General features: G+C 45.1%; 1 protein-coding gene across 2 annotated transcripts in view; it reads left to right on the top strand.

Annotated features, from left to right (window-relative positions):
- The window catches only part of TRIM44 (tripartite motif containing 44), a 99,199-nt gene that overhangs the window by 15,082 nt on the left and 58,974 nt on the right, over window positions 1-25,143 (top strand). For both annotated transcript variants that reach the window (XM_034769681.1, XM_034769682.1), the window contains exon 3: window positions 21,893-22,132. In XM_034769681.1, coding sequence (XP_034625572.1) covers window positions 21,893-22,132 — 240 coding nt within the window. The remainder of the gene's footprint in view (window positions 1-21,892; window positions 22,133-25,143) is intronic.

Below are 25,143 nucleotides of genomic sequence, written 5' to 3'. Positions count from 1 at the left end.
TGGGTAATTAACAGGTTTGTCAAAGGTACTTAGAGCATTGTATGAGGCCATTGTATGATTGTTTGCATTTTTTATTATTACACAAAGAATGAATAAAAGGCCCAGACTAAAATTGTAAAGTTCTTCTAAAAATCTGGCCATAAATACAAGCAAAAGCTTCATGGCTTCGTGACCCCACACATGCTCAGCAGCTCATTGGCCAGCCTGTGTTCCTGTACCTACCGCCCTTCAGCAATTGGAGCAGAGGGAGACCTAACTTTTTTTTCCCCTCCCTTTCCTATCTGGTAACTTGGAGGTCCTGCTCCTCCTTGGGGGTTTGTATATCAAAAGGTCAACCTTGTTCTCACGGACTCTGACTCCTGGCTCTGCTCCCACTGTGCCTCTTGAGTGTCTGCAGACTAGAGTTCAACATAAATCCCAGTAGATTCATACATATAGACACAAAGTAGGTTCACAATTGTGGAGTGCTAAGAATCCCTAACTCACATTGAAGTCAATGGGAGACCAGGGTGTTCAACAACTGGCAGGATCAGGCTCCTGAGAAAATGGGTCCCTTCTAAATTGGCATATTGTACTTTCTAATTTACCCTGCTTTTCTGTACATTAACCTTCCATTTCCAGCACGATAGTTTATGGTCCACATGGTTATCAGCAGTCTCCTTAATCTGTTTTTGCTGCAATGCTATAAACTGTATGTAGTTATTTTTATAACTAACGCAAGCAAATTAGCATAGCAGCATCTGAATTAAAGGAACCCTTCTTTGTTGCACAGAATCTAGTTTTCAATTAACTAGTTCAGTGTAGCTGTTACCTGTGACCACCGGTGTAAGTCTAACAGGCTGGGGGTTTGTGTGTATTTATACAAACAGGAGATCAGTGCACAGAGGCAATTAACTGGAGTTTATAAGTCTAGTTAACAACCTTTCTGGAGCCAACACAAAAAGGCAGCAACAGTCCCTGACTTGTCTAAAAGGGAAATAGTTGCAGGATGTACCTTTTTGTTTTGTGGGAAGGAGAAGTAGGAAGGGGAGAAGATTAAATGTCCTTTTTTAAAATATCAGCTTCATTTTTTAAAGTTGTGAAATGTTCTTTGTCACCTCTTCTGCATTATTGTTACTGTCAGAGAAACGTGGGCTTTAAACAGTTCAGTACAACTACAAAATTGCCTCTTCATCTAAAGTTTTAGCAAGTAGTTTTCAGTAACAGTCTCTGCCAAATGGTGATTCATTTGTCTGAACAGCTGATTATGAGGCAAATGCCATTTTGACAAGCTGAGCAGAGCTGTCCCTCTTTTTCACTATAGGGAACTACATTTCATGTTTCCAGTGCCAGATGATATGTGACGTTTAATTTAAGACCCTTGCTATCTACTTATAAAACTTTACTATGGTAATAGTGATAAAACAGCTGAGTGTTACATTTGACAGAATCTTCTTCCCTTTGCCTAGTTCATCCACCTGTTCAGTTTGGGCTGAGGTGCCTTACTTGCATTAAATAAAGAGGCTTAACCCTACAGTTTTACGAATTAAGGAGATCTGACTTGTAGATAACAGTCTAACAGTGAATCTCATTTAATCTCTTTGGTCGTTCACAAGCTCACTTGTTATATGCCAGGCAAATGTATACAATGCAAAAGGAAAAAGGGGTAGGTGATAATGGCATCATATGGAAGGGTCCTGTAGTTAGTTCATACAATTGCTAATTTCCCACCGGAGTGACACAAATTTCATTGATCTGTAATTGAAATCCCCACACAGGAAAGGGCACTAATAATATTGACAAGCCTGTTACCGTGAAAAGAAAAAGCTGGTTTGTTTGTTTGTTTTAAGTTTATTGATGGCATTGGTGTGACCCTGTCAGATTCTTCAGGCTAAACTGTGTAAGGCCAACTCACTCTTTGAATGGGAGACCTCCCAGGAAGCCAGCAAGGTTAATGATTCACTGAGTGGAGTGTTTCCTCCTTGGTCAGAGCAGAACTCATGCCCCACTGTGACACTGGTGGGTGTTTTCCCTCAAGTGAGATATAAAACAAGCGTTGACCACTGGTGGTGGTTAATTTGGCAAGAACAGAGGTGATAATCCTGATGTCTGACTAAATTCCAGATGGTATAAATCACTTTTTGCCTATCAAAATTACTCCTCCCCCCCTCCCCCAGTGCTGCTATTGGATAGTGTGCTTCCAAAGCATGGTCCTCTTATCAATCTTTGATAGTGGGAGTTGTATAAGTATCTTACTATCTGAGCACCTCACAATCTGTAATGTCTATATTCATTCTCACTGCACCTCTCTGTGGTACAGAAGAACTACTATCCCATTATATGGATGGGGAAACTGATGCACAGAGAACTAAGCAACTTGCCCAAGGTCCCTCAGCATGTCTGTGGCAGAGCAGGGCATTGAACTCTTGTCTTCTGAGTCCCACAATTCACTGATTTCTATGGAAACAGAATTGATGGAAGTTGCGACATAAATGTAAATTATTTATTGTTGGGGCAACTTTGGACTCCAAGCAAACTGCAAGGCTGCAAGTGGATTGATCACTTGTAACTGGGAGATTAAAAATCTAGAGAAATGAGGTTGTGTCATCATACATTCAGCAGTCAGAGATGTGGCAGTTGCATGCAACTGTGAGGTCCCAGGCTACCAGTTCTGTTATTGGAAAGCATTCTTCCACCATTGTAAGTTCACCCACAATGCTGCAAAAAAAGGAAGAAAAAAAAAAAAAAACCCTTGGAATGTGTACAGTCCAAATGAATTGTCCCAGTTCAGGGGAAAGTGGAGAGCAATGGACAGCCAAGCAATAGCCACCGTCTGAGTGGTTGGGACTGAGGCAGCTTCTATTAGGAAGTGCACATAGCAAGTCCAGCTTTTGGCAGAGAGGCAAACAATGAGGCCTTCTTTGTTTTTCTCTGAGCCCTCATCAAGCTGCTGCAGCAATTTTACTGAGACGTCTCTTGCAAAGAATGTTTAATCCTGATTTTTACTAGGTAAGGAAAATGTAATAACGGGAGTCCATAAGGTTGCAATCTCCCCACAGATGCCCTTGCTGTATGTACATCCTGCACGTTGCCACAGGTGAGACTCCAACCTGGCCATTTGGTACGTAAATTGCTCCTTTACCAGGTGAACTAATAGGGGCTGTGCTAAGGTTGTGTCCTAACTCTCATTGGCTTGGTCTATACTAGCCTTATTTTCCTTAAAAATTTCCTACTATTGCGCTACCACTAGTGCTGTACCACTTGTGTTAGCTGCGGGGTGGGGTGGGGGGGAGGCGATGAGTGATGCTTCCAATCAAGAAGTTACATTTTGCAGTCTTGCACCAGAACTAGAAAGCGCTTGGGTAGGGAAACCAGGGGGCTGACGTTTTCACTGTCTTTCATTTTGAAATAAGTGGACTCGTTTAGATGGGGAATGAATCACATTTTTTCTCTGTAAACCAAATGAAATATGTTCTACATCAGTTTTAAATATAGTGCCTGCCTGAACAAAGAGCCCCCACAAACCTTTCGTGTCACTTTCAACCACCCACTTCCTATGTGATTACTCCTAGAGCGGAATTGTTTCTCTAGGTTTAGAGAGGAGTGGGTAGGAGAATTGCAGAAATCCAATAACATTAGACAGCCATGATTCTTGGAGTGGCTTGTGGCTATGTCTGTAGTGCTTTGTGCTGCCTGTTCCTAAGATGGTTAAAGTATTATTTAGAGACCCTTTACACAGAGAGAAAGGGAGGACAAATCCACTGAAGCAACATGATTCTTATAATGTGGTGCTGTATTCTTTGCTCATGGAAACTTATTACCTCATAACATTCTAAACAAATGGCTATATTCTAGAAACAACAAAATGTTGGCTGCATGCCCATTACTAATCAGCTCTTTCTTAGGTTTTGTTAAATCAGGGCAGTTGCTATATATTTACACTGGCAAACTGACCTCACGCGCCTGATGACTAGCCATCAAAAGGCAAATGCACACTGTACTAATGAGCTGCTAAGCTATTGTCAGAGCCATAATTTTTAATGGGACTAAATTGCACTGTAAACAGATGAAGTAGGATGTCTGTGAAGGACTGTTCCTGAAATTGCTTGAATGGTTTCTAGTCATGAGTGGAGATTCCAGTTTTAATTGGACGGTAGGTTAACTGCGTTCTGCCTTTTTGGGGTGTCTGGTTTAGAAATTTAATGTCTGTTTGTCCAGTAGGATCTGTCGCCTAAACTAGCAGATGAAATAATGGTGTAAATGACTACTCAAGGTGAAAGACAGTGACGAATAAAGCCCTGCATGTCTGGAGACATTGATCCAACTACCTGTTCCTACAGCAGATTTGGTTTGACTTTGGGCAAGGCATTTAGGCTACGTCTATGCTACACACCTTTGGTGGCGGCATGTAGTGTACATGTATATGCCATAGTGAAAAACAGGCTCTGTCCACACTGGGGTGTGTGTGTGTGTGTGTGTGTGTGTGTGTGTGTGTGTGGCTACACATGTCAGTGAAAGGTTCTGGCAGAGGGGAGGCAGCGGAGGAAGGCTTCAGCAGGGGGGAGCCACCCTACTGCTGGAGCCTCTTCCCCACTACAGGAAAGACTCTGGCAACGGGGAGGCAGCAGGGATGCTACACTGCTAAAATGCAGTGTAGATGGGAAGGCATGGTTTGGGTTACTAGTAGGTTTGCCAACCCTCCAGGATTTTCCTGGAGTCTCCAGGAATTAAAGATTAATCTTTAATTTAAAGATTATGTCCTGTGATGAAATCTCCAGGAACGCATCCAACCAAAGTTGGGAACCCTAGCTACTAGAGAGCTGTGTAGCTAGGGCCCTTCATTTTCAGTTTTTATTTTATTTAATTTTTTCCAGGAATTTATCAGTGTTTATTACCACCACAACAAAAACAGGTGAAAATCGGTGCAAAAACCTCTTAATAACTTTTCTGGGTAAATATTGGGGTTTATTTTGGTGGATGGAAAGATAGAAAAAAGTATTTGGTAGATTGATTAACAGAATTCAAAGCATTAATGTGATTTGCTGCAGAACTAAAACAGAACTCAAAACACAATGTCCCCTCTGAGTTTGAGAAAACAATACATCTCTAATCTCCAAATAACTTTTTTCATTTGAATAAACAGTTTACTGTTGTAGACTTAGAACTATTAGCCTATAAATATTTACATTTAATAATTGGGCCACACCATTTGCAGTGGATACACTCACTTCATCCTTTTCTCCTGTTTTTGTTAAACTTTTGAATGCTTCCTTGTGTTCTGAAATGTATTCTGATCCAGGTTTTCATTTTCTTCCCATTTAATGTGTCAAATCTTTAAACCATTATCTGCTAACAGCTTGAAATGTGTATGCGGTGGGTGTGAGATTCATCAGTATGTTCAGATGCGCACGCATTTCAGAGCTTGAGTGGGTGCCTGTTTCTTTATTGTATGTATCTTCCAGACCAATATATAGCCCTACTTCAACAGGCAGCTTTGCATATACACACAAACTAGTGTATTATCGGAATACATACATCTCATGCAATGTATTGTATTGTCCTAATAAAAGTTTTTTTTACATATGTTTGAATGATTCAAAAGTAGGGTGAAAATCAGAAAAAAACGGAATAATATTTTTTGTAAAACTTGGGAATTTTTCAGTGAAAATAGGTTTAAACTGAAAATGAAGGGACTTATGTATAGGGTTGCCAATTTTGTAATATATAAAAACTGGACACTCCTCCTCATACCCCTGAGGCCCTGCCCTGCCCCTTCCTCCTGAGTTCCCACCCTCTGTTTGCTCCTTTTTTCCCCTACCCCTGTTGCTCACTGCCCTCCACCCCCCACCCCTACCCCATGTAGGTCAGGAGGGACTTGCCTGCAGAGCCGGAGCTGGGAGCTGCAGCTGCCCGCTGCAGGTAGGAGGTGGCCCCAGCTGAGTGGGGGCTGGTGTGGGTAATGACTAGGTGCCTCCCGTGCCTGCTGTAACTGGACTTCGGGTGTCCAGTCAGTAAATCTGACTGGACACCATCAGATCCCCTTTTCGACCAGACTTTCCAGTTGAAAACAGGCCACCTGGCCACCTGAGATCCTTGTAAAACTCACATCCGTGCCCTTTGGGCCTGTTCACCTAAGCTGTATGGCCCAGGTCTCATGGTCTACACTACTATTCTGTGCTGGGGGGCTGTGCATGTACGTACGTATGGTCCGCGCCGCTTCCAGCAGCTCCCATTGGCCTGGAGCAGTAAACTGCGTCCAGTGGGAGCCGCGATAGGCCGGACCTGGGACGCGGCAGGTAAACAAACCAGCCCGGCCCACCAGGGGCTTTCCCTACACAAGCGGCATCCCAAATTTGGGAAACACTGCTCTACACTGTCGAAAAAAACATGCAGTATAGACATACCCTTAGGCTTTGTACCTCTGTTTCCCCAGGCTCACCCCTGTTGCTGTGCTGGCATACAAAGAAAGCATGGTTATTGTATTCGTCCTCCCAGCAGTCTTGTGATTGCTCCTGCAACCGTTCTGTTCAAGGTCTTCTTCTGTAATCCAGATTATTATATTACAGGTTCTGTAACTTTTATGTACGAGTTTTCTGTGTTTATAAGGTGTAACATATGCAGTCTTAGAGCATTTCTTGTTTAAATACAGAATGTATTACAGTACATACATTAGAGGGTTGCGCACTTCATTACTTCTGTTGCCTGAGCTCATTGCATTTCTCCTCCTCCCCCCCCCCCCCCCAAGCTTCCTGTTTGCCACTCCAATGCTGGGGCTCTGTGCATCCCCTCCTCCATTATTTCTTTTCTTTCTGTCTGATAAGTAATTCATTGTGTCAATATTTACAACTGGTTTGATATATGGAAAATTGCAGAGCTGGTTGAAGAAGCTGTTGAGTCTGCTGACCAGATGCCAGGCGTTCCGTGTGTCCCCCATTTCTCCCTTCTGGTTTTCTGATTTTCACCAAATCAACAGGGTTCTTGATGCTTAGAGCATTCCCTGAAATTTTGTAATTTGATGGGAGGCAGTGTTCAAAAGTTACCATGTTACACTGACTTTGATGGCATCTATTTGTAAGGCCTCTTTTCTCCCTCCCCTACCCACAGTTTCAATGTAATTTTGTTTTGGCCAAGTAATGTTGGACTCACAGGACACAATATCTCAGCTGGCAGCAGGAGAGAGGAGTTATCTTGGGGGTGGGAAATGGGTTGCTGGGTCTACTCTAGGGAGTACTTGTGATGAGCGTGACCCAGCTCTCTTTCTTCCTGCCCCAGGTGGTACCTCCGGGGAGGGGTATGGGGCCATGTGCTGGGTTTTTTGGATGGGGGCAGGGGGTCGGGACCCATCCAGGCTCTCTTTGCCCTCTTTCCCATTCCAGCAGCTCCCAGGCATTCTCACTGGAGCATACTACTGATTTGGTGGCAGGGTGAGCATGGCTCATTAGAATGTGTGGGCAATTATTACTTGAGCATTCTGCCACCATATTGCTGAGGAACACCAGCAAGAGAAGGGAAATGATGATTGTTAGCCTGGAAAACCCACTGTCCTTTCAAAGGACAAAGAAAAGGCACTTCTCTAGCCAGAGGGCTTTCCTGTAGCTGCATTTCAAAGGCCTGCTGCAAACATGGAGGTGTCGGAGTGTCTCTAACAAGTTGCAAGAATCTTTTATTCTGGGAAGTGTTAGGCAAACTAAATATAGGAGTCACTGTCAGCTCCCCCTACAGGTTTTTATGCGCTGTTGAGGCGCGTTAATTTTACAAAATACCCACTGTTTTATACAATGAAATGGCAACTTACAGAATTTATATTTTGAAAATTCAAAACTCCAAGGCCGGATGGCTGCTCTGACAAAGCCCTACGTCGGAGAGCTGTGCTGGGAACTGTAGGATATGTACTCTCAACTGACTGGTAATAAAGTGATGGGAGTGCTATGTGGGCACTGAACTTGTTTTACACAAAGCATGATGATTAGTGTGGCTACCTGGAACTGTTGAAAGTTCCAGTGGTTCAGCTGAGCCCTTGTGTGTCCAGTGTAGATGAGGATCTGTCAGGTTATGGCCGCTTCTCTTTAATGTAGTGGATATACTGGAGAAACCAAAAAAAGGAACGTTATATTTACAATCAAATTACAAACCTGCTCACTAGGCAAAGTTACTCCCCCTTGCCGCCTTTCTCATTCCCATCTCCAATGTACCAACAGATGATGCTTTAACAAGAGCTAACTGACCAACAGATGTCCAGTGTCCTGCCATGTAGTCTGGGGGAGCAGTGGAACCTGGGTGGGCCCTGTGCTGCCAGTTCCCATCTTTGGTTCTGCCCTAATATAGAGAGAGAACCTGGTTTAGAAATTGTGGGGGTTGCAAACTTATTTTAGACATGGCGCTTATGTTAGTCACGTGTCTTTCTTTCATTTTTTGAAAGAACGCTGTGCAGGGAGTGTTTTTGACATGCAGATCCAGCCATCTAATTAAATTCAAAATGTCAACAAAATCCATCATTTCTATGGCAAATCAGAGCCCCGGAAGCCAGCAGGATAAATCTGTCAAGAACAAATGAAGACATTTTCACTTCATGCTTATGAACTTCAAACCCCTAGTGTGCTGGTGCTACTGTGCCTGCTCCCAGTGCTGGCTGGGACAGGACAGATTCTTACATAAGTGCCATCTTCTCTCACTTTTGATATTTTTTTTCTTTTCTTTTCAGAACAGTGACCATTCAAATGAGCATCTGAGATGGTACTCTTGCCTTGATTTTTATTATTAGATCTGTAGTTTCAATTCCACTTTCATTTCAGTCCTTTCCTCATAAGGTGAGGCACAGAATGGCTTCCTTTATACCTGGCAGGTAGTCTGGCTAATAGGATGAATGCTTCAGAAGAAAGTGAGCCATTTCAGCTTTCTATTTGTGCTGCTTTCTGCCCTTGACCCTTGCAAGTTTTTGCTGGAGAATGCCCTGTGAGTGTTTTCAAGGAGTACTTCCAGCACAGGTTTCCATCATTATCTAATAGTGTCGATTAAAGGGGGAAATGTATCACATCTTGCTACTTGCTGATAACAGCCCTGCCAGCAGGTCTGGGATTAACTGTCAGAGGCTCACAGAATGATACCTATAAAGCTTCTGGTGTTTTGTGTGTGTGATTAATTCCATCTCTTTTTTTTTTTTTTTTTCCCCCTTCTCATTTTTAACTGTTATAGGTGGGGCTGGTAGCACTGCCTACTATAAAGGCTGCCTGGGACTTTCTGTTATAAGACCCTGTTTTCAGTTGGTTATAACTGTAGCCAACTTTAACTGATCTCACTGAAATTTTCCATACCAAGTGTCCATCTCAGACTGGATTTGTTTGGAACTTTTCAGCCAAAACAGTTCTGCCATTTTTAAGAGTTAGGTTAAGGGGGGGAAACGTTGTTTTGCAATGTTTTTTTAGAAAAATAAAATGGTGGTAACTGTTTCCTTGAGAAGCTCTAGCATGCTGGTACTTTGATGCAGAGACTTGAAATGTGACAGGGTGGTATCCTTTGTCAGGGATGTGCCTTTTGCTTGTTGCTCCAGTTTGGAATAAGACCAGGGACTGGACTGAGAGCAGGGAACCGTTTTTTCCTGACCTGCACCTTTTCCCCTGTAAACCTCTCCCTCCCCCCCATGCCCATACAGTGTGGAGGAAGAAACTGCCTGATTTGAGTGCAGAGGGGACAAGAACTGGACTGGGGGAGGAGGGGAAGAGTAGATTGGGACAAGGAGGCTAGTGGGACTGGATTGGAGGGAATGACTGGGAGTTATGCTTGAGAAACAGAGACCGGGAACTGCGGGGGGAGTGGGACTGGCTGACTGGGATGGGGAAGGAGAGGTAGTGGGTGTGAGCCAAGGAGGGAAATGGTTGGGGAGACTGGGAGCCAGTTGGTGGGGAGGGGGGAGATATTGAGACACTAATGGGAGGAAGGAGACTGGGAACCAGGGGGCAAGAATGGACCTAGAAGGGGAGTGGTGACGGATGTTGTGGGGCATGGGTGTGGGGGTAGAATTGGGACTAGCTAGGCCAATAGATCAGTGGGTTTCAAACTTTTTTACTGGTGACCCCTTTCACACTGCAAGCCTCTGTGTGGGACCCCTCCCCCCCCAATAAATTAAACACACTTTTTAATATATTTAACACCATTATAAATGCTGGAGGCAAGCGGGGTTTGGGGTGGAGGTTGACAGCTTGCGCCCCCCCCCCCCCGTGTAATAACCTCGCAACCCCCCTGAGGGGTCCTGACCCCCAGTTTGAGAACTCCTGCAATAGATCATACAAGGAGCTGGGGATGTGGTAGGAGGAGGGAGAATGAGATTCTATGAGAAGGGGAAGAAAAACTGGGATTGGGAGCCAATGGAAGGGGCTGGGAATCCAGGGAGAGAATGACTGGAGGGTGGGTGGGGAGAGGAAGGTAGAGACGGATCAGAGAAGGAGCTAGGATGGGGAAACTAGGACTGGCTGTGCTAGAATGTGACTGGGATGAGAAGCCTTAGGAGTAGAGACTGGGACAGGGTAGGCAAGGAAAATAGGACTGGAGTGAAGAAGTGACAGGAGTGGGACAGGAATAGGCTGTAAAGGATGTGGCCGAAGAGGTTCAAGCTTGGGTGGGTGGGGGAATACTCCAAGCGGTTTGTGTACACCAGGGGTCAGCAACCTTTCAGAAGTGGTGTGCTGAGTCTTCATTTATTCACTCTAATTTAAGGTTTCGTGTGCCAGTAATGCATTTTAATGTTTTTAGAAGGTCTCTTTCTATAAGTCTATAATATATAACTAAACTATTGTTGTATGTAAAGTAAATAAGGTTTTTAAAATGTTTAAGAAGCTTCCTTTAAAATTAAATTTTTAATGCATTTAAATGCATTTAATTTAAATGCAGAGCCCCCCGGACTGGTGGTCAGGACCATTCCTCCTGCAGTCAGCATATATCTGTGAAACCTCCTCTTTCTCTAATCAGTACTGGTCCTTATAGAGGATGACAACCTACTATTGCTATAATTTACTCCATTTGCTCATGTGGGAGTGATCTGAGCAGTGGATCTAAAGGTTCCAACTCTTCTAATGACCCACATGGCTTTCAATATGATTCCACATTATAGAATTTGTTTTTTCAGTTTCCTCTGCTTTTAAAAAAAAAAAATTACACACACAAAAATAGGTTAAAAGAGCATTAAGCTTGCAAAGTCAAGCATTTTGATATTTAGGAAATGCCAGAATTAAGGTTGCTTAGAGCAACCTTAATTCAGCCCCCTTGTGTATAGGCATTAGGATATAGTTTTTAATTAAATTATCACAAACTATATTTCCAGAGGTCCAGCTTCATTCAGTGCACATGATGGAGCTGCTTTGGGGGAGTGATGAGGATTGTATAGTAAAGGAGGCTGTTGTCTGTAGGGCCCCCCTGCTTTGTTGTTGCAGAAGCCGGTAGGTGTATGGTGAATGAGGCAGGGGATTGCAGGAATAAAAAGGAGAGTCTCATGGTTTAGGTAGTTGAATGCTGTCCTAGAGAACTGGATTCTGTTCCTGTCCAGCAACCTTGGGGGCAGACTGTTAACAACAGGGCACAAATCCCAGATTGATGGTGAGCTCTATACTTAGAGTTCACCAACCAGTTATCAATTATGAACACCTCAAGCACTATAACAGCCTAAACATGGTGTCATAGACAGTCCTCTTGATTGCGCCAATCTATCTTGTCACCTAGGTAAGTCTACTTTTGTGATAGATGGTCACTTACACCATGAATCACAGCAGTATTCAGGTTACTTCCAGTCCCAAAGGACCAGTCACTTCCCCCAGGTCAATTGCACAGTAGATCTCACACAAAACAACACTTGTCATCAATCCTATAATAAACTATATATAGATTTATTAATAGGAAAAGGAAATAAGTTATTTACAAGGTTACAACAGGTAAACATATATACACAAATGTTATACTCTTAAATTTTCAAAAGGTGAAAGAAGCTTCTATAATGAGCATGCTCTGTTGTCTTAAAGGGCTAACCCAGGCTAAGCAGCTGGTGATTCCTTACTTTGTCCTACTTTTCCCCCATAGTCCAAGTAGCAATGAGATGCAGTTCCTCCTTATTAGAGGTTTTTATTCTATTTCCCCCTTCTGCTTTGAGCTGCAAACGCAGCTGATGGCAGGAATTCACTTACAAGAATTCACTTGATGGTTCTGCCCCAACTTCATTGGGGCAGAACCAGGAAGAGAGAAAACAACAAAGTCTTTTGTCCTCTTTAATGTTCCACTTCAGGCCATCTGGTGTCCAGGGGCCTTCCTTGTCAGGCAGGTCATAACACTTTCTGTTGGAGACCAGCATTTCACACTAGTTAATGTCTCTCTCCTGTCTGGTGATTTACACAGTTACAAAGGCTTAAAATGCCAATGCTCAAATATTCCTTTACCATATGGGATACAGATCTTATCAGTGAGATTAATGCCTGCAGCAACTCACAAGCATTCAATAAAGTCTAAACACATTTTTATAATTCTAAGCTGTTTTAACAATGCTAACACAGAGATGAGCCAGGCTGATTACTGACAAATACATGGCTGAATTCAACTGAAGCATGGGGACTTTGAGATGAGCTGGCACCTGGTTTGCCAGTGTCACAATCCCTGCCTCTGCCACAGAGTTCTTATGTGATGTTGGGCAAGTCACTTAAACCAGATTTTTCACAAGTGGCCACTAATTGTGTGTTCCTCAGTTTCTGGGTGCCTGACTTGTGACCCTGGTGTATAATCTGCAGGAGTCTTGAGCACTCACAGTTGCAAGTGAAGTCAGTGGGAGCTGTGCTTTGAACATATAAAATGCTATATGAGGCAATGTACTCTGAAAAAAACAGGTCCTAGTTGTCTCAGATTGGGCATCCCTTATTAGTAGATTATCCTGACCTAAGTGTTCTGTGCCTCAGTTTCCCCTTGTGAGATAATACTGCCTCATCTCACAGTAGTGTTGCCAAGGAGAAAAATTAACAATTCTGTCTTTGGAGCAGGGTTTGAATAGTGTGCAGTAAAGTGTGTCAGCTTTGCAAAACGTGTTTCACCAAATCTGCGTTTTTATCAAAAAATAGTTTCAGCCACAAAACTTCACCCAGGTCTAGATGCACAGGCAATCATAATTCTGGCATTTTCAGAAGATATTTAAAGTTGAGGTCCTGCTTGCTTGTGTTCATTAACCGTCCTGTTTGTATCACCAAGGGGGATTAACCTTGGTGTGCTGGCCAAATTCGAACAATGGGAATCTAATTCTCCCTAACTAAATTCCGTCTTCAGTTTCACTTGCACATGGTGCTCTTGTTATGTAGTGATAAAACAGGAGCTGCTGAGTTTGACTTCAGAAGTGACTGCATTTTGGTAGTGGATTAGAGGAATCTAAAAACTTGTCAAGGATTAATCTATGTTTGGAAAGTGCTTTGAGATGAAGGATGCTCTATAAATATAAAGTGATGTAATTTAGTCTAATTATTTTTCAGAAAACTATTGGATTTGAGAAGGTTGTTGTATTTCATCTTAACCTGAAGTAATACTGTAATTGAAACGTTCATCTGTTCTTTTACACTTCCAAACGGCCCACATGTCTTAGCTCCCCATTTAAACTGTCTTTCGTTTGCACCTCAGTTTCCTAAAATCTTGGAGGGACTTTGCTATGGAGTGATGTCTTCCTTTCCAGAACACTTCATAGTACAACTCCTAGGCTAGGCCTGTCAATCTGAACAGGGGGATCTTATCTTACACGTTCTGCTTGGCCCCAGTGTATTTAGAAAAGGAGACGGTAAGATCAGAGTTTTTGTTAAGATCTGACTGTATTCTCACTGATGCACAAGGCGCAGATGAAGACCATCTCTGTTCTGAGGAGCTACTGAATACCCCTCTGAGGGAAGGTCATGCCCCCTTTGGCTATGAATTTCTTTATTGAATTCAAGTCTGTGTGAGACAAGTGAGGAGTCTGATTGCATTATTGCAATGCACTCCTTGTGGGGCAACCTGGGAAGACTTCAGCTAGTGAGAGTGTGGCTGCCTGCTTAATGACCAGGGTTTCACATGGAGCATGTTATACCATGTCCGTGCTTTCAGTTGGTCTTCCTGGGTAAATCATGGTGTTGGAAAAGAAAACCTTTTGTAGTTTGAATCCTGGATCTTAGAGATCATCTCCCACTCAGCTTGCCTGTGCTAGGAAAAATTGGATGCCTAATTCACTGCTGGTGGGGACAGTAGTGAGGGCTGGCATGTAGAAATGCTGCAGGTGCTGTTGCTACTGCGTCATCAAACTGTAGGCTATCCACTATTGTGAACAACAGTGTTGCAATATTGATGCTGAACTATGGGTCCAGTTTTGCCAGTGCAGATGCAGCCTCTTCAGGCTCCAACTTGGCATTTAAGATCAGCTGGCACAGTTGAGCTCACAGCCTTCTGGTTTGTAAGTCTGAGGTCTGGGGGCAGGCTGGTCCCAGAGGAGGGCCATTCACTCTGGAGCTCACTTCTCCTCTTGTTGCACTTGAATCTAAGACTATTTTCCCATAGGGTATGGTCTTGTGGTTAAGGCATTGGACTGAGGTTCCAAAAATCTCGGTTCAGTTCCTTTCTCTGCGAAAGACTTCAGTGCGACTTTGGGTAAAGTCACTTAAGTCCAGATTTTTGAAGTTCTCAGTACCCACAACCTGGGGCCAGATCTTCAAAACTGCTTAACATCCAGAAGCTCCCTTTCAGATCAACTTAGCACCCAACATGTTGAGCTGTCTAAAATCCATCTATTTTGGTGCCTAAACGGGAAATGAGCTTTTAATCGCTCTGTGCCTCAGTTCCCCCTTTCTAAAATGAGGAGAATGCTTCCTTTGTCTTGTCTATTTAGATTGTAAGATCTCGGAGGCAGGGATTGTCTGTCTTAGTAAGAGTTTGTATCATACCTAGTACAGTGAGGTCCCAACCTCTTAATACAAATGACTTTGTTCTTTATTATTTTATTACTGTCATCTCAGGAAAAACCTTTTTGGTGTGTGGAAGACGTGTTTGAGGGTTTTCCCTTTGAGGGTGGAGAACAGGGAGTCCTTTTGGCATTGATTTGGTGCTAGATGTAGACGACCTTAGTGTTTGCACATGCACCTAAAGGCTGAAATGGACGCTTTTCATTATTTGTCTTTTTCCACCTTCTTAAAAAAAGAATAAGGAAAATTTTTCTGTTAAAGCAAAAAGCATATGGAAAAACTGCCATATTCTGAAGGCTCCTGCAAGCCGTCCTATTTAGGAAGTGTGAATTTATGCATTAAGTTGCAGGCCCCTGCTCAGAGGAAACTGAATATTCGTCAGGATTAACAGAACCTTTACATGAGGAGTGTGAAAATGGGTTGTCAGCATAACAAATGTGTTCCTGTTGTTCTCAGTTTTGTGACTCATGCTGTCATCTTGATGTGTCTTTTTAAAAAATGTTTATTATTATTTATTTACATGGTGCCAGTTATATGCTAAGGGCCTTTACAGACAAAGAGCCTGATTCTAAACTCACTTACACGGTTGAAACTTCATTGACATAAGTGGAGTTACTCCCAATTTACATAGTGGTCAGATCAGGTTCTGAAGTATCCTTTTGCTCAAGAGTATGGCTAGGGCCTTTTGAGTCAATGTAGGGAGAGGCTAAGGCCTTGTCTACACTGCCACTTTACAGCGCTGAAACGTTCTCGCTCAGGGGTGTGAAAAAACACTCCCCGGAGCAATGCAAGGCCTTGGCTACACTTGCAGATGTTCAGCACTGTGAGTTAAACCTGACTTCATACAGCTGAGTAGGGAAAGCGCTGCAGTCTGTCCACACTGACAGCTGCCCAGCGCACTGTCGTGGCCACATTTGCAGCATTTGCTGCGCCATTGGGAGCAGTGCATTATGGGCAGCTATCCCACAGAGCACCTCTTCCCATTCTGGCGCCATGGTTTGTGGGAAGGGGGCGTGGGTGCGGGGCATTCTGGATCCTGTCCCAACACCCCGTGATGCATCGCTTCGCATCCCAGAAATCCCTTTGTTTCCGTCCACCTTTGGCGCCATCTTTCAACGGTTTCTATGCAGCGCGATCTGTCTGCGGGAAATGGAGTCCGAACTGCTGAGGTATATGCTGACTTATCTCACCAGCACGTCACGTTTGGTTGTCGAACTATTCCTTAAGATCCAAAGTGACAGTGAGAGTGAGGAGTCCGACGATGCTATCGAGCCACGTAACGCGTACGACACGAAATTGCTTGTGGCATTCACGGACATGCTCAGCACCATGGAACGTTGCTTTTGGGCTCGGGAAACAAGCACCGAGTGGTGGGATCACATCATCATGGAAGTCTGGGATGATGAGCAGTGGCTGCAGAACTTTCAGATGAGAAAAGCCACTTTCATGGGACTGCGTGAAGAGCTCGCCCCCACCCTGCGGAGCAAGGACACGAGATTGAGAGCTGCCCTGCCAGTGGAGAAGCAGGTGGCTATTGCAATCCAGAAGCTGGCAACTCCAGACAGCTACCGGTCGGTCGCAAATCAGTTTGGAGTGGGAAAGTCGACCGTTGGAATCGTGTAGATGCAAGTTTGCAGGGCCATTAACTGCATCCTATTCAGAAGAACCGTGACTCTTGGTAACGTGCAGGACATAGTGGATGGCTTTGCACAATGGGGTTCCCTAACTGTGGAGGGGCGATAGATGGGACGCACATTCCTATTGTGGCACCACCCCACCTAGGATCCGAATAGGTTAATCGGAAGGGGCATTTCTTTATGGTTCTCCAGGCGCTTGTGGATCACTGTGGGCGTTTCATTGACATTAACACAGGCTGGCCCGGAAAGGTGCATGACACACACATCTTTCGGAACACTTGGCTGTTCAGGAAGATGCAGGCCGGGACTTTTTTCCCAGAGCGGAATATCACGGTAGGGGAAGTTGAAATGCCCATTGTGATCCTTGAAGACCCCGCTTACCCGTTAATGCCGTGGCTCATGAAACCCTACACAGGGAGCCTTGACAGCAGAAAGGAACGGATCAACTACAGGCTGAGCCGGTGCTGAATGACTGTGGAGTGTGCCTTTGGCCATTTAAAGGGCTGCTGGCGATCTCTGTATGGGGAAGCTGGACTTGGCCGAAAACAGCATCCCCGTGGTTATATCGCATGCTGTGCCCTCCATAATATTTGTGAAGGGAAGGGTGAAAGCTTCACTCAGGCATGGATCTCTGAGGTTCAACACCTGGAGGCTGAATTTGCACAGCCAGAGAGCAGGGCTATTACAGGGGCCCAGCCCGGAGCTGCAAGGATTAGGATGCCTTGAGGGAGCAATTTGAGGCTGAAAACCAGCAGTGTTATCTGGTGCCCTGCAGGGAGTGAAGTGCAGTAGTTTCAATCTTTAGGAATCAGTGTTTGCTAAGCAGACAAGCAGACTTGCAGTGCCTGTTTATTTCCTGGGCTAAGGAGTCTTTTACTTTATGCAATAATAAAGAATGTTTTTAAAGCCAAAAAATCCATTTTATTGGGGAAAAAAAAAAAACAAGGGGGTGGAGTGGGGAGCAGTACAATCACAGATTCGCGTATATCCTGTTTGGTGTGCTGTGCAGTGAGTGCTGCACTTCAGGATAGCTATACTGCATGGTGATGGGGGTTGAGTGCAGAGGGTAAGGGTCGTGGTATTCAGGGCTGGGTGCTGAAGATACTGGTGTTGGAGGCAGCTGGTAGCGTGAAGAACATGGAAGTTGGGGAAAATGGGTTGGAGGTGACAGTGGGGCACAACAGAGTTTTTTTGGGACAAGGGCTGGGGGGGGTGGCGTTTGCGGTACTGCTCCTTCTGCATGGCTACGAGCTCCCGGATAGCATCTGCTTGGCACTCCAGGATGCTTATGAACCGATCTGTGCTTTGCTGCCGGTGCTCCGTGCTTTGCCGCCGGTGCGCTGCATTTTCCTGTCGGATCCTGCTTTCTCTCTCCCTCCAGTTCTGTGCTTTCTCATTCTCTTTAATAGATTGCTGCATAACTTCTTGCAGCATGTCGTCTTTGCTTTTTTGCGGTCTCTTCCTGAGTCTTTGCAGTCTCTGAGCAGGCGATAAGAGAGATGGCTGAGGTCTCAAGGTTGATGCTGCTATATAGGCAAAATGCAACATTTAAGAGGCAGTATTGTTTATACCAGATAGAGTAATGATTCCCCCCGCACTTAAGGAGTAGAAAACACACAGGGTCTACACAATAGCATAATTTTCCCGTCCGAAACAGAGCACACATATCCCACGGGAGCCTCAGATGGTGAGTAAGGGGGACTGATTGTTTCAGGGCTGCACTGTCCTCTGGGTTTCTGTGCCTTGGGGGGAGCCAACAGCTTCAGGGGGCACCTACACTGAACACTGTCCCAACATTTTCCACAGGAGTTCGTCCTGGACAATATCTGCTGAGGGTGACCTGGGAAGCAAGGGAGGGTCGTCTTCTGCAATGTGGCTTCCGCCCTGGCCCATATGCAGCTTGCCTGTGTGCAGCAATGGTCCCCTCGTGGCACAGTGGCGCGGACACGTTAGCCTGGCTGGGACAAAGACCACGGTGGCTCTCCCAATAAACCTGCGCATGCGCATTGCACACGTTCTGGATGAGACATTCGAGGAGATTACCGAGGCCGATTACCACGATGTGATAAACCACATCAATGCACTATTCCGCATGTAGGCATGCATGCCTAACCCTCCTCTCCCAAAGAGCCCGCACCGAAAAAATTCCTTCCCCCCCCAAAAAAACCACTTACCGGGAACCTGCTCTTCTGTTTGTCCTCCACCAAGTACCGTCCGCTGCGACTGGCTACCTTCCTCCTGGCTCGAGAAGAGCTCCTGGCTGCATGGCTCCAGGGATTCTGGGGTGTCTCCATCTGGCCCACCACCCTCACTCCCGTTTTCCTCCTCCTTCTCCCCACCCCACCCCCCGGCTCTGAAGTGTCCATGGTGGTGCTCGGAGTGGAGGTGGGGTTAACCCCAAATATCGCATCCAGCTCTGTGTAGAATCAGCAGGTCGCGGAGGGAGCACCCAAGCGGCTGTTTGCGTCGCGGGCTTTGTGGTAGGCACTCCGCAGCTCCTTCACTTTAATCCTGCACTGCAGGGCGTCCCGGTTATGGCCCCTTTCCATCATGTCCTTTGATACCTTCCTGAAAGTATCGTAATTCCTACAGCTGGAGCGCAGCTGGGACTGTACAGCGTCCTCCCCCAAACACTGATGAGGTCCAGCAACTCGCCATTGCTCCATGCTGGGGCTCGCTTGGCATGTGGAGGCATGGTCACCTGGAAAGATTCGCTGATAGCACTACACGCCACGCCGGGCTGAGCAAACAGGAAGGGGATTTTTAAAATTCCCGGGGAATGTAAAGGGTGGGTCACATGGTTGGTTACCTGAGGCCAAGGCAGTAGAGTTTGAACTGATGACCGGAGTGGCTAGAACAGGCTTTGTGGGATACTGCCGAAGTGGGATACTGCCGAACTGGAATACTGCCGGTACTACTTCTGAAGGCCAGTCACAGTGCATTGGGCGGCCACACTGGTGCTGCAGCGGCAGCGCAATACATGCTATTCCTCTCGGGGACGTGGAGTACATGCAGCACTGCAGCCATGGAGATACAGTGCTGCAAATGCCTTGCCAGTGTGGACGGGGAGTGAGCTACAGCGCTGGGGGCGGCTTTACAGCGCTGTAACTCGCAAGTGTAGCCAAGGCCCAAGTTTCAGCGCTGTAAAGTGGCAGTGTAGACGATGCACTAGTGTTGGGAGCCGTGCTCCCAGCGCTGATAGCTACTGCCCTCATGGGGGTGCTTTAACATTGGTAGTGAAGACATACCTGTAGACTGCCACTGCCTGGGCTGTGGATAAAAAGAAGACTTCATCCTCCAGGGCTGTCAGTCAGGGACCTTTCTTCAGAGCTAATTATCTGTTTAAATACTAGTCTTGCAAAATTGTGCCCTTCCAGGGTGAGCAAATGACTTTTTAAAAAAAAGTAGTAAGTAAAATCATTAGTCTATTCATCAATAATCATCATGGCAAAGGATGAACAGTAAATCTAATGCCAGGATTGTATATTTGCAGGACTTTCTTTGCCAGGCTGATAATTATAGTAGAGAGAGAAAACTACTTGAAGTTCATAAACAGAAGGCTACTGTGGCAGTGAATGATCTAGTTCCAATTTCTGTACTTAGTTGGTGTGGCCCTTCTTTGATATCCATATCCTATAGGAACTACAGGGAAAACTATGTGCAATGTATCTCCTCTACATCTTCTTTGAAGAGTCCAGTGAACAAAACTGACATGTTCATCCAGTACCACTTGCACAACTAAGGGCTTATCTGCACATCCAACGCTGCAGTGATGCAGCTGCCCCACTGTAGCACTTAGGCTATGTCTACACTAGAGCGCTTACTTTGGCGCAGATGTACTGATGCAGTTGCGTCGCTGTAAGATCTCTCTTGTAGCTGCTCTGTGCTAATGGGAGAGAGTTCTCCTGTAGACATGAATCTACCCCCAGTGAGTGGCGGTAGCAATGTCGGCAGGAGAAGCTTTCCACCAACATAGCGCTGTGCATACTACTTCTTATGCCAGCATAATTTATGTTGCTTAGGGAGGTAGAATATTCATATCCCTAAGTGACATAAGTTTTGCTGACATAAGTGGTAGTGTAGACATAGCCTTAGTGAAGAGACTACCTTCGCCGACAGGAGAGCTTCTCCTTGAGAGGCAGTAGCTATGTCAGTGGGAAAAGCTCTCCCATCGACGTAGCACTGTCTATACCTGATGTAACTGCATCATTCAGGGATATGGACTTTCCACACCCCTGAGCAACATAGTTGTACCAGCGTAGGTCTGTAGAACAGACCAAGCCTAAGGGCTGGTCTACACTACGGGAGGATGGGGAGGATTGATCTAAGTTACGCAACTTTAGCTACGTTAAGAACATAGCTGAAGTTGACGTACTTAGATCTACTCTACTGCGGTGTCTTCACTGTGGTGTGTCGATTCCCCTTGCACTTCTCGTTGAGGTGGAGTACCGGAGTCGACGCTAGAGCGATGAGCGGTCGATTTATCGTGTCTACACTAGACACGATAACTCGACCCCCGCTGGATCGATCGCTGCCTGTCGATCCAGCTCGTAGTGTAGATAAGCCCTCAGACAAAGTGCTGTTTTGTTGTTAACTGCTGGGTCCTTCACCTTGCTGCAGTAGCAAACCTTTGTTTATCTCAAGTCTGTCTTATGCCAATTTTGAGACCTTCCAAATTAAAGTAATTTCAATAAAGTAAAATTATTTTAACTGCTTTATCCTAATCTTTGGTAAATGAGATAATGTCCCACTTCCTATCAGGTAATTGATCTTGTCAGGTTTATTAAGTACGGTTAGCTTTGACTCACCACACCTCTGAATCCATCCGTCATTTAGCTTACAGGGATTAATGCAGGACTCTTTGCTGCGCAGAATCTCCTGTTTAAATATAGAGCCAGACCTCTACATTTCATGCCGCTAGGCTGGAAGCGTAGAGTTGGGAGCAACCTGAGAGTTAGGAGTATTGAAGGCTGTACAGAAATGTGAGGGAGAGTTACGCTGCTGCTGGAGTGGCAACAAAACTAGCCTAGCTGTCATCCTTTCTATGTGGGGAACGAACTCCATGTACAGATGGCGATCAGAGATTCACTTGAAGGAGGAGAACGATGACTCCTAATTTGAAGGAATGGGGCTCTTCTGGAAATATTTTGTAATAGACTTTTGTTTTGGGACAAACAGGTGCAGCAATGGAGAAGAGATTCTCAGATGCCTGGGGAGCAGGGACCAGTTCAGTGCTTTGCCTGCTTCCAAACAATCACTGAAGGGGTGATAGCTCAGACACTTGCACTATGAAGCTGTTCTCTAACAAGCAACGTTCTCTCCCATGTGTGTGATCTGCAGGTGACTCGGAGTGAGATGAAACTGTGTGTTCAGCAAGAGTTTGACACTGTACGGCGGCTGGTCTGTGAGGAGGAACGGAAAGCTCTCCACCTAGTGGACCTCCAGGAAGCGGTGGCCACTGCTCATGTGACAGAGGTGCTGGCGGAAATCAACGTCCACATGGCAAAGCTGATGACTGAGATGGCAGAGATCAGAAGGCAGCTGAACACCTTCAATGAGTTAGCCCTGCTCAAGCCTGAGGTAAAAACTAAGAGCAGATGAAATGATTATGGCAGGAGGCAACACAACATTGTGATGGATGCAGGAAAGAAGTCTCCCCTGTTGCATATGTCAACATTAAAGATGCCCACAAATGCCACTAAATATTTGACGTGATAAGCCAAGATGCATGTAATAGTGCAGGATGAGTTGTGCGGTCATATTGAATACCCACATTCTTTAAGTGGTTAAAGGGATACCCACATTCTTTAAGTGGTTAAAGGGGCACAAAGCCAAATGCCTGTAACCACTTAATAGTGGATTTCTAGTGTACTGCAGTTGTAATTTTTGAAGTGTGCTATTGCTTCGTAAAACATCTAGAGAATGCTTTAACATTCTTGTAAGATGGCTAACAAGTGGTGAGCTTCAGGGTTATAATAGCCAGCCAGCCTGCCCTCACCCTCACCACTCCACCCAGGATACCCATTTTTTGCATAGCAGGGCAGGACTGTTGTAGATATAATAGTGCATGTGCGTTCCTGGGAAAATGAAACACCTAGGACAGTGATATTCCATCCTTGGTTCTTAAACTACATGTAGATCTCACAGCATCTGTGTCTGATCAGCACTCTTCTCCCCCTATTTGGATTCCGAGTTTGGGATTGGATAAACAGCCACCCAAAATTCATCTATAGCCAAACTCCTTGCGTGTGCACACCTAACTAAAAAAATCTCATGTAACTGGCATTTCTGCTTCTAGTCCTCATTTGAATCCTGAAGTGCAAAGATGGGGATGGGAGCAGGGCAGGGGAGATTATGGTTGGGGCAGGGAAAGGGGAAGCCTATTCAAACATTTCAGATGTGTACAGCTTCAGTTCTAAAAGCCTGTAGTGGGTTTTTTGTTTGCTTTTGTTTTTCCCCAAACCAATTTGCCTCTCCCTTGTCTATCACTTTACCCATCAATTTATGCTTCCTCTGTCTTCAGCACTGTAAAAGCTTCATAAAACACTAGCTTTTTTGAAGTATTCATTACATGGTGAATGAAATTCCTGTAACTGTTTAGACTATATAATCATATGGTAACTTGATATATGCCTGCTAAGGGAAGCCCATTCTTCACATGTGGGCTCCTAGGTAGGTGTGTACATCAATGTGGAATTATGCTGCTTTTGTTACAGTATCAACCAAAGGCCCCAACCAAGATCAGAACCCCTTTGTGCTAGGCACTGTATGCTTAGTAAGAGAGAGTCCCTGCCCCAAAGAGTTTGTAATCTAATGTTGAACACCTTTATAAGGCCCACATATGGGAATACAGATTTGCAGATTAAAGATGTATGGTTTTAATTCACATAAGTTTTCCTTTAATCCTCTTCATAGACAGTGGTTGAAATTCAGCCCTGGTGAAACTGTAGCTACTTCCCTGGAGTTACAGCAGGGATGAATTTAAGAAACTCAGGTTGGAAAGAATCCCAGTAGGTCAAGAACTAAAACTTGAACTTTTTGTGATGCTCTAGGAACAAATTAATTCTGCTCAATATCTTTTGATGCAATTGCACCTGTAATGTAAAGGGAACTGAAGACACTCTGATAGCCGAGTTGAAACATGGTTCGTGGCTTGTTCAGGGTAAGCCCCTGGCGGGTCCCGAGACACTTTGTTTACCTGAGCGTCTGTAGGTACGGCCACTCACAGCTCCCAGTGGCTGCGGTTTGCTGTTCCCGGCCAATGGGAGCTACAGGAAGCAGCGCAGGCCGGGCCATCACTTCCCGCAGCTCCCATTGGCCAGGAACGGTGAACCGCGGCCACTGGGAGTGCGAGCGGCCGTACCTGCGGACGCTCAGGTAAACAAAGCGTCTCGGGGCCTGCCAGGGGCTTACCCTGAACAAGCCGCGAACCGAGTTTGGGAATCCCTGCATTAGAACCTGTGTTCAGTTGCTATTTTGCAGCTGCTTTCACATTATTCAGTGAACTGCCACCAAAGTGCCTACAGCAGTGGTACCATGAAGAGATTTTTTTCTCCAGCAGTGAGAGAAGAGTGTTGCTAAATCGTGACACTAGCCATTTTGACACTGGTACCAAGAGGTTGTGCACTTAAAGTGAAGGTCTTAGACTCATACAAAATTCTGATTTTAACTGTTAAGGTGTCTTGCTTTCACCTCTGATGTTTCCTCTGAACCAAGCTTTGAAGAACCTCCACCTAGCACAATGGGGTCCTGGTACATAACTGGAGCATTACTGCAATATAAATAATTGCTTTACTACCAATCCCTGTTTACAGATCACTGTCTTGAATTTGAGTCACCACTGGCTTGAACTTTGTGCATTCCAACTGTGCAAAGTAGGTCCAATTCTCAGTTACACTAAGGCCCCTTTACACTGCTCTGACAACATAACAAGACTCCTAAATAATTCTGGGATTTAGGGGGGGGCTCCCAGCCTGCTATAGCGCTGCAATAGTAGGCAGACCCAGCTGGGAAATAGAACTGGGAAATGTGGCTGGAGCAAGTTCTTTTCTGGCTATTCTCTCCTTCCTGGGAGCCAGGGGAAACAGAGTGCACATTAGAAAGGTTAGAGTAACCCTGAGGCTAGTGTAGTTTTTCTGAGGGCCAGACAGAGCTCTGCCAAGCCCAGAACACAGGGAATTCAAAGAAAGCTTGAAGCCATCTTTGCCCCAAGCACAGTGATTGCAAAGTAGGTATAAGAGTGCTACTGATCTGCTTTGGTAATCTTGTACCCGCTTTGCATTCCTTCGTATAATTGTATATGACTACATCAAGTGCAAGGCAGTGATTGAATCAAGTCTAAAAAACCAAATTCTGTTCTTGGTTACAATTGTACAACCCTAGTGGAGTCAACTGCCTCACCAAGGGCAGAATTTAACCCTCTACTTTAGAAACCATGGAGCAAATCAATCCGTGTTTGGAATCCTTTAACTTCAGTGCCATTACACCTGAGGTTGAGTTATCCCACTGTGTGCCGGAAACTGAAATTTGGATTCACTGATGGAACAGCATGACTTCTGGTAGGGTTGTGAGTTAATTTGTGTCTGGAGTCT

The sequence above is a fragment of the Trachemys scripta genome, chromosome 4, assembly GCF_013100865.1.
Source record: "Trachemys scripta elegans isolate TJP31775 chromosome 4, CAS_Tse_1.0, whole genome shotgun sequence".
Taxonomy (NCBI): domain Eukaryota; kingdom Metazoa; phylum Chordata; order Testudines; family Emydidae; genus Trachemys; species Trachemys scripta.
The sequence above is the reverse complement of the archived record's forward strand: the minus strand, read 5'-3'. Positions and strand labels throughout refer to the sequence as shown.